This window comes from Chiloscyllium plagiosum, chromosome 17 (genome assembly GCF_004010195.1).
Source record: "Chiloscyllium plagiosum isolate BGI_BamShark_2017 chromosome 17, ASM401019v2, whole genome shotgun sequence".
Lineage (NCBI taxonomy): Eukaryota > Metazoa > Chordata > Chondrichthyes > Orectolobiformes > Hemiscylliidae > Chiloscyllium > Chiloscyllium plagiosum.
This window is the reverse complement of record NC_057726.1, coordinates 46,195,038-46,211,084: the sequence shown is the minus strand read 5'-3', so window position 1 is coordinate 46,211,084 and position 16,047 is coordinate 46,195,038. Positions and strand designations below refer to the sequence as shown.

At 37.3% G+C, this 16,047-nt stretch overlaps 1 protein-coding gene across 9 annotated transcripts in view; it reads right to left on the bottom strand.

The window, feature by feature from the left end:
• The window catches only part of fto (FTO alpha-ketoglutarate dependent dioxygenase), a 416,196-nt gene that overhangs the window by 295,139 nt on the left and 105,010 nt on the right, over positions 1–16,047 (bottom strand). For all 9 annotated transcript variants that reach the window (XM_043706996.1, XM_043706995.1, XM_043706999.1 and 6 more), the window contains exon 5: positions 6,335–6,414. In XM_043706996.1, coding sequence (XP_043562931.1) covers positions 6,335–6,414 — 80 coding nt within the window. The remainder of the gene's footprint in view (positions 1–6,334; positions 6,415–16,047) is intronic.

The following is a 16,047-nucleotide window of genomic DNA, read 5'->3' as shown; positions in this document are numbered from 1 at the left end:
ACATCAAGGAATCGGAAAAAAAGTTTGATAACAATAAAAAGAACAGAGCACTTCATTGGAAGCGCAGCCACTGGACTCAATGTCCAAATCTCCATCTATGGTGCATTGTGGTTGCATATATGTCAAAAGTTGCACTTATCAACTTATCGAGGTCAGACAGAATCTTCTTCACCTGCAAAGTGCATCATTAAGAATGATAAGACAAGAAAATCTGTGGAAACACAATTGCCTCCGTGTCACATGCTGTGTTAGGTAGATATCTCTACTCCTTAATCGTCATTGAGCCAATGTCTTCGAAGTCCTTACCTCAATAACACTTTGGGATCACTGTCACCAGAAAGAACATAGCAGACCACCATCTTCTCAAGGCAACTTAAGATGTGCAACACATCCAACCTTGCCAGTGCTACTAACATTTCAAGATTTTGCTGAAATGTTTAGTGTTCATTCTCAAATTGAGAATAATTTCAAGTCACATGCAAGTACTTGCAATTATTTTAAAATCTGATTGTCTGCCTACCATGTGGGAAAGTAGTACAAGTTCATAAAGCAGCTCAGAGTGGAACGGCAACTCCCAAATGATTTTCATCAATTTCAAGTCAGCTGTCTGAACTGGGAAATGAGTGTCAAACTACAGCAAGGCCAATAAATAGCAGTCCTGCATAATCAAAACAAATTGAATTGACAGGATCAGTTCTTGCTTTCTGTTGCTATCATGAAAGTTTTTGATAACAATCATTGGAAAAATCATAATTCCAGATTTCTGTCCTTTCACTTATAGAAGGAAGTGTGCCAACTGAAATCTGTAGGATCAGCTTTCAGGGCAGAAAGAAGCCCAAAGAGAGAGTTTAAGTGCTGACAAAGACGAAAACATAAATAGCATATAGCACATAATTATGATTTTACATGGACCGTATGCCACATATTTAGAATGTCAAAGACTACAATTTGACAATCTGGTTTGAGATCATGCTGAAAACGAATGTGAGACTATTCAGCTTCCTTTTGATGACTAATTTCACTTGGTAGAAATGCAAACAACATTCCAAATACACCAAATCTAAACCATGTGAGATCCAAGCCATGATTCAAAAATTTATTGTGGAGAAAATGTGGAAATTAAGTATTTCATCTTCCAAAATGTATGCTTCCTCATCACAAATGCTGCCAGACCTACTGAGTATCTTCAATTTCTATTTTGTTGGTTACAGTCCTCCAGCATCTGCAGTTCTTTGTTTTATCACAAAATATCATTTTTTACAGTAATTTGTAAATCTGAAATTATATTTTTAATTATCTGGTGCTTCAATTCAACAAATGTGTCCAAGTTCACAAAACTCTTTCTTTTGACTTCCACTCAGAAATTGGAGCACAAACTTTGGCCTACACTCCAGCAGTGTATTGAGGGATTGCTACATTTCAGATAGATTGCCTGCCCTCTTGGGTGGATTCAGAAGATTATACAGCACAATTCAAAGAGGAACAGGGGAGATCTCCTAGAGCTCTGGCCAAAATAAATTCCTAAACCAACATCATTTAAAAAAACGTTAAGTTATCAAAGAGTAAAGAGTAAATAAAGAGTTAAGCAGAAACATATTTTGTCAAAGTGAAAATCATTTATAATTCACTCCTGTATTTTACTTTCAATTCTTTAGCCCCGAATTTTATAAACCTAAAAAAAATCCAATAAATAAGCCGAGTCACTCTACAACTTTTAAAATTAATTATTTTCCTTATGATTATGAGATGGGGTGTAACCGGCTGGGGAAGCATTTATTGCCCGTCATTAATTGACCTTGAGAAGGTTGCAGTGAACCAGCTTCTTGAACTTCCAAAATGCAAATGGCAATGGTACATCCTCAATACTACTGGGAAGTGCATTCCAGGATACTGATCCAATGATAGTAAAGGAACAATGATCAGAAAGGACAGCATGTGGCTTGAATAGGATCTTGCAAATGATGGGGCTCCAATGCATGAGTTGTCTTTGCCTTGCTGGCTGAAAGAGTTTGTGGTTTAGAAGGTGCTATTGAAGGAACTTTAGTGGATTGTTGTTGTGCCCCTTATAGATAGTACACACTGCTGCCATTGTGCATTGCTGGTGGAAGCAGCGGATATTTAAAATATAATATTTAATTGGAGTGCCAAACAAGTGAATGGTATCGAGTCTTTTTCAGTGCACTTGGAGAAGTGTTAGTTCAGGCAAGCAGAGACTATTTCATCATGCTCCTGGCTTGTGCCTTGTTAATGCTGGACAGGTTTTGTGGAGTCAGGGCATAAGTTGTTTGTTCCAAAATCTCCAGCCTCTGTCCTGCTCTTGTAGCCACTGTATTCATATGGCTGGTCCTATTGAGTTTCTGGTCAAAGGTAACCATATAACCACAATAGGTTATGCAGCAGTTATAAATGCACTCAAAAATATGGCCTCCACAGCCTGCTGTGGCAATGATCTGCACAATATGTTGATAGAAGGGGAATCAGCAATAGTAATGCTATTGAATGTCACAGGGAGATGGCTAGATTTTCGCTTGTTGGAGATGGTCAGTGCTTGACACTTGTGTGACACAAATGTTATTTGCCACTTATCCATCCAATGTTGAAGGTTATCCAGGTCTCGCTGCATTTGGACACTGCATGCTTCAGACTCTGAGGAGTGGTACTGACCATTACACATAGTCAGCAGAGATTCCCAGTAGCTGAAAATGTGTTGCTGGAAAAGCGCAGCAGGTCAGGCAGCATCCAGGGAACAGGAGAATCGATGTTTCGGGCATAAGCCCTTTATGCCCGAAACGTCGATTCTCCCGTTCCATGGATGCTGCCTGACCTGCTGCGCTTTTCCAGCAACACATTTTCAGCTCTGATCTCCAGCATCTGCAGTCCTCACTTTCTCCTCAAAGAGATTCCCAGTACTCCAGTTGGTGGACAGAAAGTCAGTGAAGAAGCAGTTGAAGATAGCTGTCATAGTATATCATTCTAGGACCAACTGAAACGTGTCTCTGGATTGATATGATTGACCTCAAATAACAACAATCATATCTCCTTCTGTGTGCGGAATGGTTCCAACTAGTGAAGAGTTTTCCCAGAGTTCCAGTGACTTCTGATTGCGAAAGCTCCTTTACTCAATCACATGCTGCTTTGATATCAAGTACAGTCACTCTCGAACTTTTCCACTAATTATTCTCTCCTATTATCAACACACCTCAGATTAGTCAGCTCAAGGTGGACCAGGAGTTGAATGTATTTTGATTTTAAATATTTCTTCAAATGAGGTTAATCATTCAATACAACTCAGCTTGTAAATGATGCTAAATATCTTAATTTATGTCTGACAAGAGTTTGATTGAATTTGAATTCTAAAAAAATTCAGTGTTTTGAACTGTAAATAACCAAACTCAAGAGTTTAATAACCAAACTCTGGAGTGTCTGTTCTAAAATATTCTAAATTACACTTTTGAACTATGATGCTACCAGAATTTGCCAAAGTACTGTTATGAGGATATGTTTTTCTTTAAAAGACAGAATTTCTAATTTTCGTCCTCCTTACTGGATTTGCAAAAAAAAACTGACACCCTATATAGACAATGGTCAGACAGGCTAAGTACACAATTTCACATTATACCACATGAGATGAAATCCCTGAGAAGTGTGAACTATCTCATCACCTACTGAATCATACTGCCCTGAAACTTGCTATATGCATCTGAGATGGGACATCAAAATGCAATTACTTGTTTTGAAGCAGTAACTGCTGTAGTTATGAGCTAATATATCTGGTATATACAAATGAGCAGAGTACTTCAAGGGCTTTACCAAGCAGGAAGAGACAGAGACAATGCAGTATTGAAGGCACACTGAGAAACTGTCGCTTATCTCTCTCTCTCTCTCTCTGGAAGTGGTGTGCCCAGTTCTGCAAAAGTGATCATCCCTAAGAGAAAACCGCTGCAAACAGATCTTTTAAATATGCAATTCTGCTCCATACAACTTCATCCAGGAGAATGACTAAAATGTCACAATCCTGACTCACTACATCCAGACCAGGTAAGGAACAGCTAACCTTTTTATTAAGCTACATGAACTGTAAATCCTATAAGACAAGTTTCTTACTTTATCAATTGTACTTGCAGATATGTGGGCCCAGATGAATCTATCTGTATGAACTGTATGAATGGTTTTGCATGACCTAGTCTTTCTTTGGTGGGAAAAAAACAGAGTTCCTTGTAAGTTACTTCGTCCTTCTGTGGGATATTGGCTGAGCACAACCACAATAAATTTTAAAGTATAAACCTGCTACGTCAAATGAGGAGTGGGACAATTCCTACCTCATCCCTCCTCACCTGCTTAAAATAGTACTGCCCGACTATTAGTGGGGTGAAGTCTTCCTCTATTCAGGAAGGCAATCCAACACGAATCCACTAAATAATGGTGCTCAGTTTTTTGCAGCACAAGTTCGATGGGAACTTGCATCAAGTAAAACTTTACTTCTCTTTAAGACGATTTATATAGATATCATGCCCATTTGTAATCTTGGTTTCTAATTGAATGGGCTGTTCGCCTCTGCCAGAAATGCATGGACAGCCAATCAATGAATTTTATATAGGTCATTCTTCCTATAACATGTGTTTATTAAATGTGATTTGGCTGTAATGCAATTAGTGAATTACGGACTTTTTTTTATATAGAGCGAACTCCTGTTCACTGTTACGCGATTCCAACCCCAACACTACTTGAACAGCAAAATACAGCTTCATGATGCAAAATGCAAATTCAGTGTGTTCACCTAAAACAGGAATGCAATCAGCTCTGCAAGCCTTGAAAAGTAGCTTGAAACTGGGAATTGTAGTCTACGTTTACAAGGAACTTTATTTCAAATCAGGGGAAAATCTTAAGGAGGACTGCACTTCCGCGTTAGCATCACTTGGTCAGTCGGCTCATGCAATTTCTGGTGGAGAACTTCGTGGAAGGAACAGTGCTGTAGTCAGTGATTTTAATATTAAAGTGTTAAGTTCACTGTATTATTTCATTAAAATAAATTATTTAAAGATTTACTTAGCCTATGCTATTCATGGTGTTCGGCTAACTATTATTTTTGTTTTGACTTTCACTGATGTTTTGGCGGTTCACCCCTAACCCTGATTTTCCCATAGGCCCCATTATTTATATTGTGCGATCTCCTATAACACAGTGCTGCACAGAAATACAACTACTATATTAGGAATACAGGAGAACTCCCTGCATTCAGCCTGGCTAACAAGATGGTTTAGGCCTCAGACTTATGACATTACTTGAGTGTCCCAAACATTGGGACCAAAAATCACCATCGTCAAAATCTAACACTAGTTCTTGCTGTCACAGAGCAAAAGAAGGTAACATAAATTGCCATATATTTAAAGGAATTGCTTATTATACATGCAAAAAAAATTATGAGTCTTAGATTTACCTCTATTTTCCACCTTTACTTTGCATGGTTTTAAAACAATGTAGAATAGGTCTGGGGTTAAATGAAATTCATATGAACCATGATTAAGTAAGTGATCAAATAAAAACAAAATACGGTAGATGCTGGAAATCTGAAAAAAAAAATACTGAAGAAACTCAGCAGATCTGGCAGCAACTGTAGAGAGAGAAACAGAGTTAGTGCTTTAGTTCAGGATGACTCTGGCCTGAAGAAGAGTTATACTGGGCTCAGAACATTAACTGTTTCTCTCTCCATAGATGCTGATAGCCTTGCAGAGTTTCTCCAGCATGTTGTGATGTAAGTGATCACATGACTCAGACAGCAGTAATTCGACACTATTCTAGAATAAGCAGGTAAACAGAGAGATCTTATACACTACATCTCGAGAGTTGTATTTGATAATCTATTATGTACAGATGTAAATAAAGGTTTGTTACAGTGCAGAAGGAATTGAAAAGCCTCACATAGAGATGAGGAGTAAGCAGCCTCAGCGACAGTATGTGCAGACACCAACAGCAAGATACACTCACGACTTGTGAGTCAATGTGAAGGCAGCAGTACTGGCTTAAAGCACAAGATAAAGCAACATTGGAAGATTTCACAAAAACTTCTGTTTTAATGTGCAACTTGTTCAGTGAAATATTTATAATATATTAAATCTTTCGATTTAATATTGAACAAAGTAAAGCATCAAAATAATTTTTGATTCAGTTTTCAGTCTCCTATTGTATTAGGTCACAGAGGAATAAAAATACTTCAGTATTTCAAACACCAAACAGAAAATTTAATCTACGAATGGCACAGCAGCTTAACAATAAAAAAAATCATTTTATTAAAAGAACAAAACTAAACCTAGAATGCTTTGTCATCCAATCTTACCTCTGCCACTCTGTGAGTAGAACTGAAGCGAGGCTGAATTCCAGACAGCACACAATGTTGATGGGTCATATTAAAATCATCTAAGAACAGATTATGAGGCACAGTCACATTCAGTCCATATAAAAAATATTATAATGAAAGTTAATATTTGAAGTTAGAAAATTACAGTGCATAGATCACCAATAAATCATGAAAGTCACACTTCTAGATTCATAAAAAGAAATATAAATTATACATCAGAACCTGTCGGATCAGTGATAGAGAAAATCAATAGAAAACTAGAAGCAGAATTATTATTGGAGAGGCATATAAAAACAAATGCATAAAAAATGCAACAGATGCTTGTGTGTGCTGTTAGGTATATATATAAAATCTATTTTGAACTTCAAACTAATATGATGTGGATTTCTATTTTAATGATTAACTTGAAAATCTTTTAAAAGCAATCTGAGAAGAGTGTTTTGGTGGCTAATAGGAATTTGTTTCCACGATGAGAATAAAATTTACAAGTAAATAAAGTAAACAATATAGTGCATAAAGTTTACAAAAAGAAGATTCTGGGCTGAGGGGGAAAAACCCATAGCTTCGAGAAAAAAAGAGCTTTTTATTAATTTCAGTTGGACAGTTTCGCAGGGTTCTTAGAGGAAGCTGGATGTGTAAAACAGTTGCTCCTGAGAAAGGGACAAGTTGCTTTGGAATTGTTAAAGTTAAGGTATCTTAGTGTAAGGAGTTTAGTTTTTTAAAAATTCCAAACCAAAAGTGTTTGGTTAAAACTCTGAAGGGGTTATTTGAAACTGGAAAAGTGCAAGTTCAGAGCCAAGAGGTCATCAAATTCAACTGGGAATTGAAGCCACAGCAAGGTCAAACTGTATGTGGGACTGAGAAGAGATTTATTTTTCATCTTTGAGTACTGTAATGGGATGCTGTTGGCATTAATGGAATTGCATTATAACTGTTTTTTTTTTAAATCCTTAAATGTGTTATATGTAAAAATAGTTTAATTAATTCTACTTTATCTTGATTGTGTAATAATATCCAGTTTTACTGTTAAAACTAAACCGGCAATATTGTGTACTTGTGTCTAAGTGTAAGACCACTGAGTTAAAGCCAAAAAAATCTATCTAAAGAGATTTCAGTCTGGGATCTGACTTAATCAATAACAACATCAACTGGGATCATGACAATGTAGACACAATGGGTTTCATCAATTATCATAAAATTGCAGAAACTACAGGTATTTTCAATCATATCAGCATTTGACCAAGTATAGCCACAAGGATCCCTATGTAAGAGACCTCACATTTTGTTTGGGGACCATAAATTGAAATAGAAGTTAGTCTGTTACATAGTTTTGTGACTTTAAAATCAAATCCTGCATATTTTTGAGCTCTGCATTACAATACTACTTCTTCAAACGGTGAGGGAGAAATTTGAGACTGAGCATCATAGACATCTTTTTATGTTAGGAAATTCTGCAACTTTGATTGGCTGAGCTACAGAATGTTACAAGCTGCAAGTGCCAACGCAAGAGCTCACAGACTGAAAACATCCATTCCTCACACCTCTCTCCATGTGGGGAAAAGACAGAGAAGCCAAGAAAACTTAAAATAAATTTAAATCCACGTGATCAACTATCAAATCAAATAGCATGGGTCATCCTACTGACAGTAGCAGGTCATCAGTGCTAAGACTCAAAATCAAAAGAATTATGAGACAATTTAACCCACCCTTGAAATCTGAATTTATGATCTTTGTAAATTTGTTTACCCTGCCTATATCCTGTCTTACCCATAATATCTATTTGTGTCTTTGGTCTGTCCTAATTGTGAGTGTCTATGCACATAGTTGAGGTTTTGAGCTTAAGTTCCATAGTAGCAGATTAAACACTCTGTCATTTTTGAGCATTCTTTGTTAAAATCAAGTGTGTTACAATATATAGATTTTTTTTCTGTTCTGGACAAACTCTTGACTGAAATGCTTTTGTCCTGAATATCATTCATCAGGCAAATTAATTATCCTGGTTATCGAATTGTGGTTTTAAACATTTTAGGACAGATTATACAAAAGTGGGGCATGTTTATCAGCATACTCATCCTAATTACGTAATAACACTTAGAAAACTGATGTCCTAGGAATCAGGAAGAAATCTCTCCACTGGTGTGAATCATATCTGGCACAAATGAAGACATTGTGATTGGTGGAGGTCAGTCATCACAACTCCAGGGCATCTCTGCTTGACCTGCTCAAGTTTGTGTCTGAGGCCCCACCATCTTGCACAGGTTTATCAAAATCTTCCCTCGTCACAACCCTGATCATAAGTGTGCATTGGTAATCAAGCCTGACTATTTCACGAGTTGTCACAATTGTTTAAATGACCAAATGAATCATTAGGATGATTACCTTACTGACTTTGACTACTAAGGTAAAAGAAACCTACACCAGGTCTCATAAATGTGCAAGAAACCAAAACATATTTATTATGAAAACCCTATCCTTCAACAAGCAAAATCACAGATTATAATTATTATTGTGCAAGCTTAAACTAGATACCTTTAAAATCCCAACACACACGCACACTCATTCATAAATAGGATGGACAAGAGAGAGGCCGATCTGTAGAAGGATCATAGGTGGAAAATTAGGCAAACAGGAACAAAATCTGTGGATTAAGAGTCCACACCACAAGTATAGAATGAGGTAAACTTAGTACTTTTGGTTTCCGATGACAATATTAAGTTATTATCAACTACAGCAGTCTTCAATTTGGTAGCCAAGTTGGATATGCATTTCTGCTTTTTGGAGTCTTGAGCGCTGTTTTTCTGCCATCCTCAGAAAAAGAAAGACAAAGAGACAAAATAGAGATCTCTCTTGGTGCCATTTTGATGCCAGTTTGTCTTATATAAGTATCAAATTCGGGTTGTCCAAACATTGCATGACCTCGTGTAACCAATAAGTGAGCTTCGCACAGTTCTAGCTTTCTTTCGAGTTATAAAAAAAGTTCATTCTCTGCAACACAGCAGTATCCAAATTTCCATCTTCCAATTCATATATCCAAATAAAGATATATGTAGTCCTTACATCCTTTATTAGAAGGTTGGGAGTGGGAAACTTGCTGACAGATAGTGTTTGGTAATATTTGTGACCATTCAGATATTGAAACAGTAAGACCGAAATAACATTCAGACATGGGCTGATAACATTTGCATCACATTACTGCCAGGCAAGGATGATAGATAGAAGTGAGAATCAGCCTATTTTCACTTGACATTCAAAGGCATTACCATCTCTGAATTTTCCAACATCATCACATATCACCATAAACATTACTTGAATGGCCATATAAATACTCTGTCTTTAAGAGCAGGCTGGAGTTCAGAAATCTTGCGATGAGTAACTCATCTCCTGACTCCACAAAGCCTGTCTATAATCTATAAGGCACAAGTCAGGAACATAATGGAACATTATGGGCGGCACGGTGGCTAGCACTGCTGCCTCACAGCGCCAGAGACCTGGGTTCAATTCCCGCCTCAGGCAATTGTCTGTGTGGAGTTTGAACATTCTCCCCGTGTCTGCGTGGGTTTCCTCCGGGTGCTCCGGTTTCCTCCCACAGTCCAAAAATGTGCAGGTTAGGTGAATTGGCCATGCTAAATTGCCCATAGTGTTAGGTGAAGGGGTAAATGTAGGGGAATGGGTCTGGGTGGGTTACTCAGGAGGGTCGGTGTGGACTTGTTGGGCCGAAGGGCCTGTTTCCACACTAAGTAATCTGATCATTCTCCATTTCCTAGATGAGTATGATGCCAATTCAAGATGCTCAACAGGACAAAGCAGTCTGTTTGATCAGAAGCACTTTAAACATTCAATCCCGCCATCATAAAGTCATAGATTCATACAGCATGGAAGCAGAACCTTCGCTCCAACTTGTCCACGACAACCAGAATTCCCAAGCTAAACTAATTCTATTTGCCTGCATTTGGCCCCTAACCCCCTAAACCTTTCCTATTCACGTCTTTTGAATGTTGTAACTGTACTTGTATCTACTATTTCCTCTGACAGTTCATTCCATACAAAACAAATTGCAGTGATTTATCAAGGCTCCTTCAACAGTATCTTCAAACCCATGATCTCTATCACTCAGATGAACAAGAAGATCAAACGTTTGAGAACCCCATCACCTTCATGTCTGTCTCCAAGTCACTCACCACCCACCCTTGGAAGTGTATGGCCGTTTCTTCACTGTTCTGGGTGAAAATCCTGAAACTCTCTTCCTGACTATGTAAGCATACTTGCAACAAATGAACTGCAGCAATTCAAAACAACTGTTCACCACCATCTTCTCAAGGTCAAAAAAGGGATCGATAACAAATTCTGGCCTTGGTTATGACACTAAGAGTACTGAAAATTATGTTGTGTATTTTCTCCACTCAAGGCTACCATAACCATATATATGAATATGTATATGAATGTCTAGAAAGAGAACGAAGGAATCCATTAGTACATTCAGTCCTGATTCTGAAAGTTTCTTGTTGTTTCTTATTGTTCTTACTGTTTCTTCACCAACCATGAAAGAATAAAAAAGTCTTCCGGGTTTCTTCACTGATTAAATATGCCTACACAAAGACTTATATACAGCACTGCATTACAGTTCTGAAATACTCTCATCTTGGTTATTTTTATACTATTGACAATCTAATTAATTACATCCAATTTCACAACTTCACACGGAGAACAGACTGATGCATGATATATTTAGGTGATGAGGAGCTCACACTTTGTCTCCCCTATCAATTTCCAGTTTGTAAATAAAATTGTAGAAAAATCAACCTTAACGACATGTAAACTTGGTGGAAAAGATTGATGAACCAATAAACATGTCTAAGTCAGGCGATGTAAAAGTTAGAATGTGCACCAGAAATGGTTAAAGCCAGATCTGAAATTAACAAATGTACTACTAAGATAGTCAAGTGGGTTACCACACACTAACATTGTATAAATTACTGTTTAATCCTGGTTTTAGTGGTTCATTTTGATAACACAGAGAGACAACTGTCTCCTATGCTCAAGTAGGATATTGTCTGATGTACTTCCTCATCAAAGCAAAAGTTTTTATATCATTTCTTTTCTCTATTTGTTTATTACTTTGATCAAGAAATAAAAATATGTTTGGGATACCATTAAAAGTAGCTTGAAATGAGCCCAAAATCTGATGTGAGATTTATTTCATCTTGCATCGCGAAGTATTATGAGTATAAATTGTTAAGGACTAATAAAACATTTTCTAGGCTTTAACGATGAATTATGACAATAAATGTAATGTTTTTGAAGTAATTATTATAGGTTTTTTTAAAAAGTTATCTTTATTTTGAATTATAAGAGAAATTGAGTTTTTCACAAGTTGATTTATGATGTGAGGTTTTAGTAATTGCCATTCTGTAAATACCGCAAGTTGGGTTAATTAGTTGTTAAAACTCAATGTTTGCTCATCTCCTTAAATTACAATCCCCAATTGTCTATTCTTATTACAAACATAAATACACGTTTACATAAATGTGTTGGTATACTACCCTTTTAAACTGAAACATAAATTGTGATTGATTAGAGTTGACATTTGTTTAAAAATATGTTTCACTATTTCCAACTGTGAAGATCCCTTATAGGTTTGAAAAGAGTTTTCCTGATTACTGACCCCAGGAAACTGTTGTCTTTAAGAGATGATGTCAGCAAACAACTGAAGACAGAATAATTGACATGACGAAGCACCTGCCCATGAAAATGTAGTGAAAGGTTTTGACACAATGGTTTAATATGGCACATAGCTACATGTTGAGAATGAGCTGCTGTTTTGCGAAAATGACCAGCAATCAATTTTTTTGGTAAACACCCAATTGTGAATTGGTGTTGAAAGTATTTTAGAATCAGTGTTTTGTTTTCTCTGTAGATATCACTGCTTTTTTACTGCGGCTTAACAATAAATAAAAGTTTAAAGACAGAATGAAACAAAACATTTACCCATTTAGTGCTAGAAAATAAACATGAGTTCACATGATAGAGAAAGAAATTTACAAGTATAAAATAATCCTCTTGGCCTGTGTTACTTTCTTTGGCAGAATGATACTTATCCTGAATATCAAGTGCTAACAGATGATCAGGTTCCTTAAGTAAATAACAGTTTGAAAATTTTGATGGCTGGATAGCTGTTGGAGCAAGACAGACTAAAGTTGTTATCAAGACCATGTGTGGAATCCCAGATACAACAAAGTTCATAAGAATTCCTTAGAAAATTCAAGATTCTGTTCGACAACTCCATTGCCTTTCCAGTGGATAATTTGAAAGGGTAGATAGTTACGGAGGAATAATTAGATAATTAAAAACTTGGTCGAACTCCTGGATAACTGTAAGGTTGACTCTACAACTGACCCGCACAATTGACAAGTACACCTGCCACCCCAAGAACTACAGCATTCCCTCACCCGATTAGATCCCTGTACCCCATCAACCCAACAGAATTCCAACTCCCCATCCGGCCCAATACTGCCGGCCCTGACAGCCCCTTTTCCTGCTTACAGCTCCGACACACACAGCCTTGCTCATGACCTATCCTAAACACTCTGTCACTTACCTGGAACCCTATCACATGGCACCTTACCCTGGCATTTTGGTATATATGTACATACTTACTCTTTCATAGCAGGTGTCAAAAGTGACTTGATGCTGCTGAACATTTAAATATCAGCACACACAGCATTGATATTCCAAAAAGGGGGCATGCTTAACTTCCTTTAATTATCCTGCAAGGCAGGCAGACTCCACCTTTCTGAAGGAGCGGGATCAGAATATCTAACTAGAAATGCAGAGCTTAATACGAATAAAAAAAAATAGTGACAATCTGATTGTGATTGTGGTTCCCCAGAAAATCAAGGCCAATGACCCTTCTTTTGTAAAATGCCTGTCAAGCACACTTCCCACCTAAACATCAAGCAAATGATACCAGATTAGATTCTGGTTTTGATAACCAGGGCCTCCTTACATTTGCACTTCTGTTCCTTGGCACCAACTGGTGACCAGAAGGTGAGAAATTGAAAGTTTGCTTTTTGGTTCACAAATTTGGTAATTTATGCAAAACATAATACCTCTGGAGTCTCCAAGACGAAGGATCTCCTGAAGAAATTTCATCTTGTTATACTTTCCCAAAATATTCAATACATGCAATACTCCTTCAGAATTATGTATTTCCCCTTTCCCTTCCCTTTGGTACCAAGAGCTATGACCTCACCGAAGAGCCAATAAGGATGAAATAGGAAAGAGAACAGTCAGTGGCATGATCTAGAAGGCTATGTGGATTTCCATCCATTTTATTCCCCACAAGACATTGAACAGAAATTATAGCTTGCTAAAATGCAAGAGTTGCGCGGACAGACAAACAATTGGGAGACAGAAAACAGACAGTTAGGATAAACACAGCTTTTTCAAATTGATAATCTGTCACTTGTAGAGTATCATTAAGATGATGTGATAAGCCTCAACTATTTACAATGTGTGTTAATAAAATGGGGTTAGAAATTTACATGCTTGTTTTTGACTGGCGCCAACTTTTCTGTGTTGTAAACCTCTATGATTCTATGCTGCATCGTGAATTATGATCATTAGGACCAAAATTCCTCCTTGCTTTATTTATAATCAGGCTGTTGGGCAAGTTAAAGTTGCAATCTCCAAGTGAACATGGAAAATAAAGAAGTCTTCTGTAGCACAACGTTAAAAATATATGTAATTCAGAACCTGAAACTGACAACTGGCTAATCTCCAAAGAACACGTCCCTCAGACATCGCACCCTGTCCAAGCTCTTGAAGTCAGGTAGACACAAAGGACAGAACTTTTTTGACACAGATGAGGTCATGCATGGAGGAAGTGCAACAAGAAAATTCACAGTGCCAGCCAGCATCCTGGCGTCTGTATGCTTGCATGTCTGTTTTTTTTATGTCCACTTGTAGGTTGCAACTTCAACTTTTGTCCAACAGCCTGATTATAAATGATGGGAGGAGAAATTATGTTCATAATGGTCATAATTTAAAATGCAGCAGAGAGTCATAGAGGTTTGCAGCACAAAAAAGTCTGCACTGGTTCAAAACAAGCAACTAAATTTCTAACCCCATTTTATTGATACACACTGAAACTTATCACATCAACTTAAATGTATGCTACAAGTTACAGGTAATCAACTTGAAAAAGCTATGTTTATCCCAAATGTCTATGCCCTGTCTATTAATTGTTAGTCTGTCCACCCAACTCAATATGCCTATACTTTGCATATTAGCACATTTAAATTTCTGTTCAGTGCCTTATGGGAAGTACAAAATTAAAAATCACACAACACCAAGTTATAGTCCAACAGGTTTAATTGGAAGCACACTAGCTTTCGGAGCGTCGCTCCTTCATCAGGTGATAGTGGAGGGCTCAATCCTAACACACAGAATTTATAGCAGAAATTTACAGTGTGATGTAACTGGAATTATACATTGAAAAATTGATTGTCTGTTAAGTCAATTTTTCAATGTATAATTTCAGTTACATCACACGGTAAATTTCTGCTATAAATTCTGTGTGTTAGGATTTAGCCCTCCACTATCAGCTGATGAAGAAGCGACACTCCGAAAGCTAGTGTGCTTCCAATTACACCTGTTGGACTATAACCTGGTGTTGTGTGATTTTTAACTTTGTACACCCCAGTCCAACACCGGCATCTCCAAATTATGGGAAGTAGCGTGTGGGAGTTCATTTAGGGTGCATTTAGGGCTATGTGCCCACAAGCAGGCAGAATCTCATTCAAATAATTATAGGCCTCTTATGTTAAGGCATACTAGAATTTTACAGTGAGCCGCCAGCTCCCCAGAAACATTTGGGAGTAGAACAGCTGCCTCAAGGCTAGTTCTGGTGACAGACTAGGGGTGCCAGTTTCCAGCTGATCTAGCAGCATCTGTGGAGAGAAAGCAGAGTTAATGTTTTGAATCCAGTGGCCATTCTTCAGAACAGGAGGTAACGAAGTTTGTTGGAGATTTTTTAAATGCAAGTTTTTTTTAAACCTTTAGCTTGTCTCAACTCTGTCTCTGAATTCAATAAACTAACCCCCACTTTTCACCTTCGGTATCTGATCTAATATTAAATTTACCACTCTAATTTACAATTTCTTCTCCATTATTTGCTACTAATTTTACACTTTTTCAATGAGTGTTTAAGGAGATATACATAGTTGGAAATCTTATTCATTTGGATTTTGGATTCCCTGTTTCAAATACTGCTCTGATATCATCTTGAGCCTTTGACAGCTGGCTGCATAAAAATGTAAAATAAACACGCAAGCAGACTAATTGGGGATGCTGTTAAATACTCTGCTATTTCAAACTATAATCCATTATCTTTCTGTTACATATATTTCTGTTTATACCAGCATTTTAAAACCATAAGCTCCATTAGTCTTTTTATGACTCAAAATAATTTTTTTTATTTGGATATACAGGTCTGTTTATTAAGCACACACATTGTGGGACAGGGTGCATTTGGTAACCACTTCACAGGGTAGCTTGTGGCACCAGCTAAATCCTGGAAGGGAAGGAAGGTCTATATGTTTGCTTGGAGCTTGGCAACCTTTAATGACAATCTTCAAATACTCTCTCTCTCTTTCGGAGATATGCATGGCTGCGCATGCCATTTGGCATTTCCA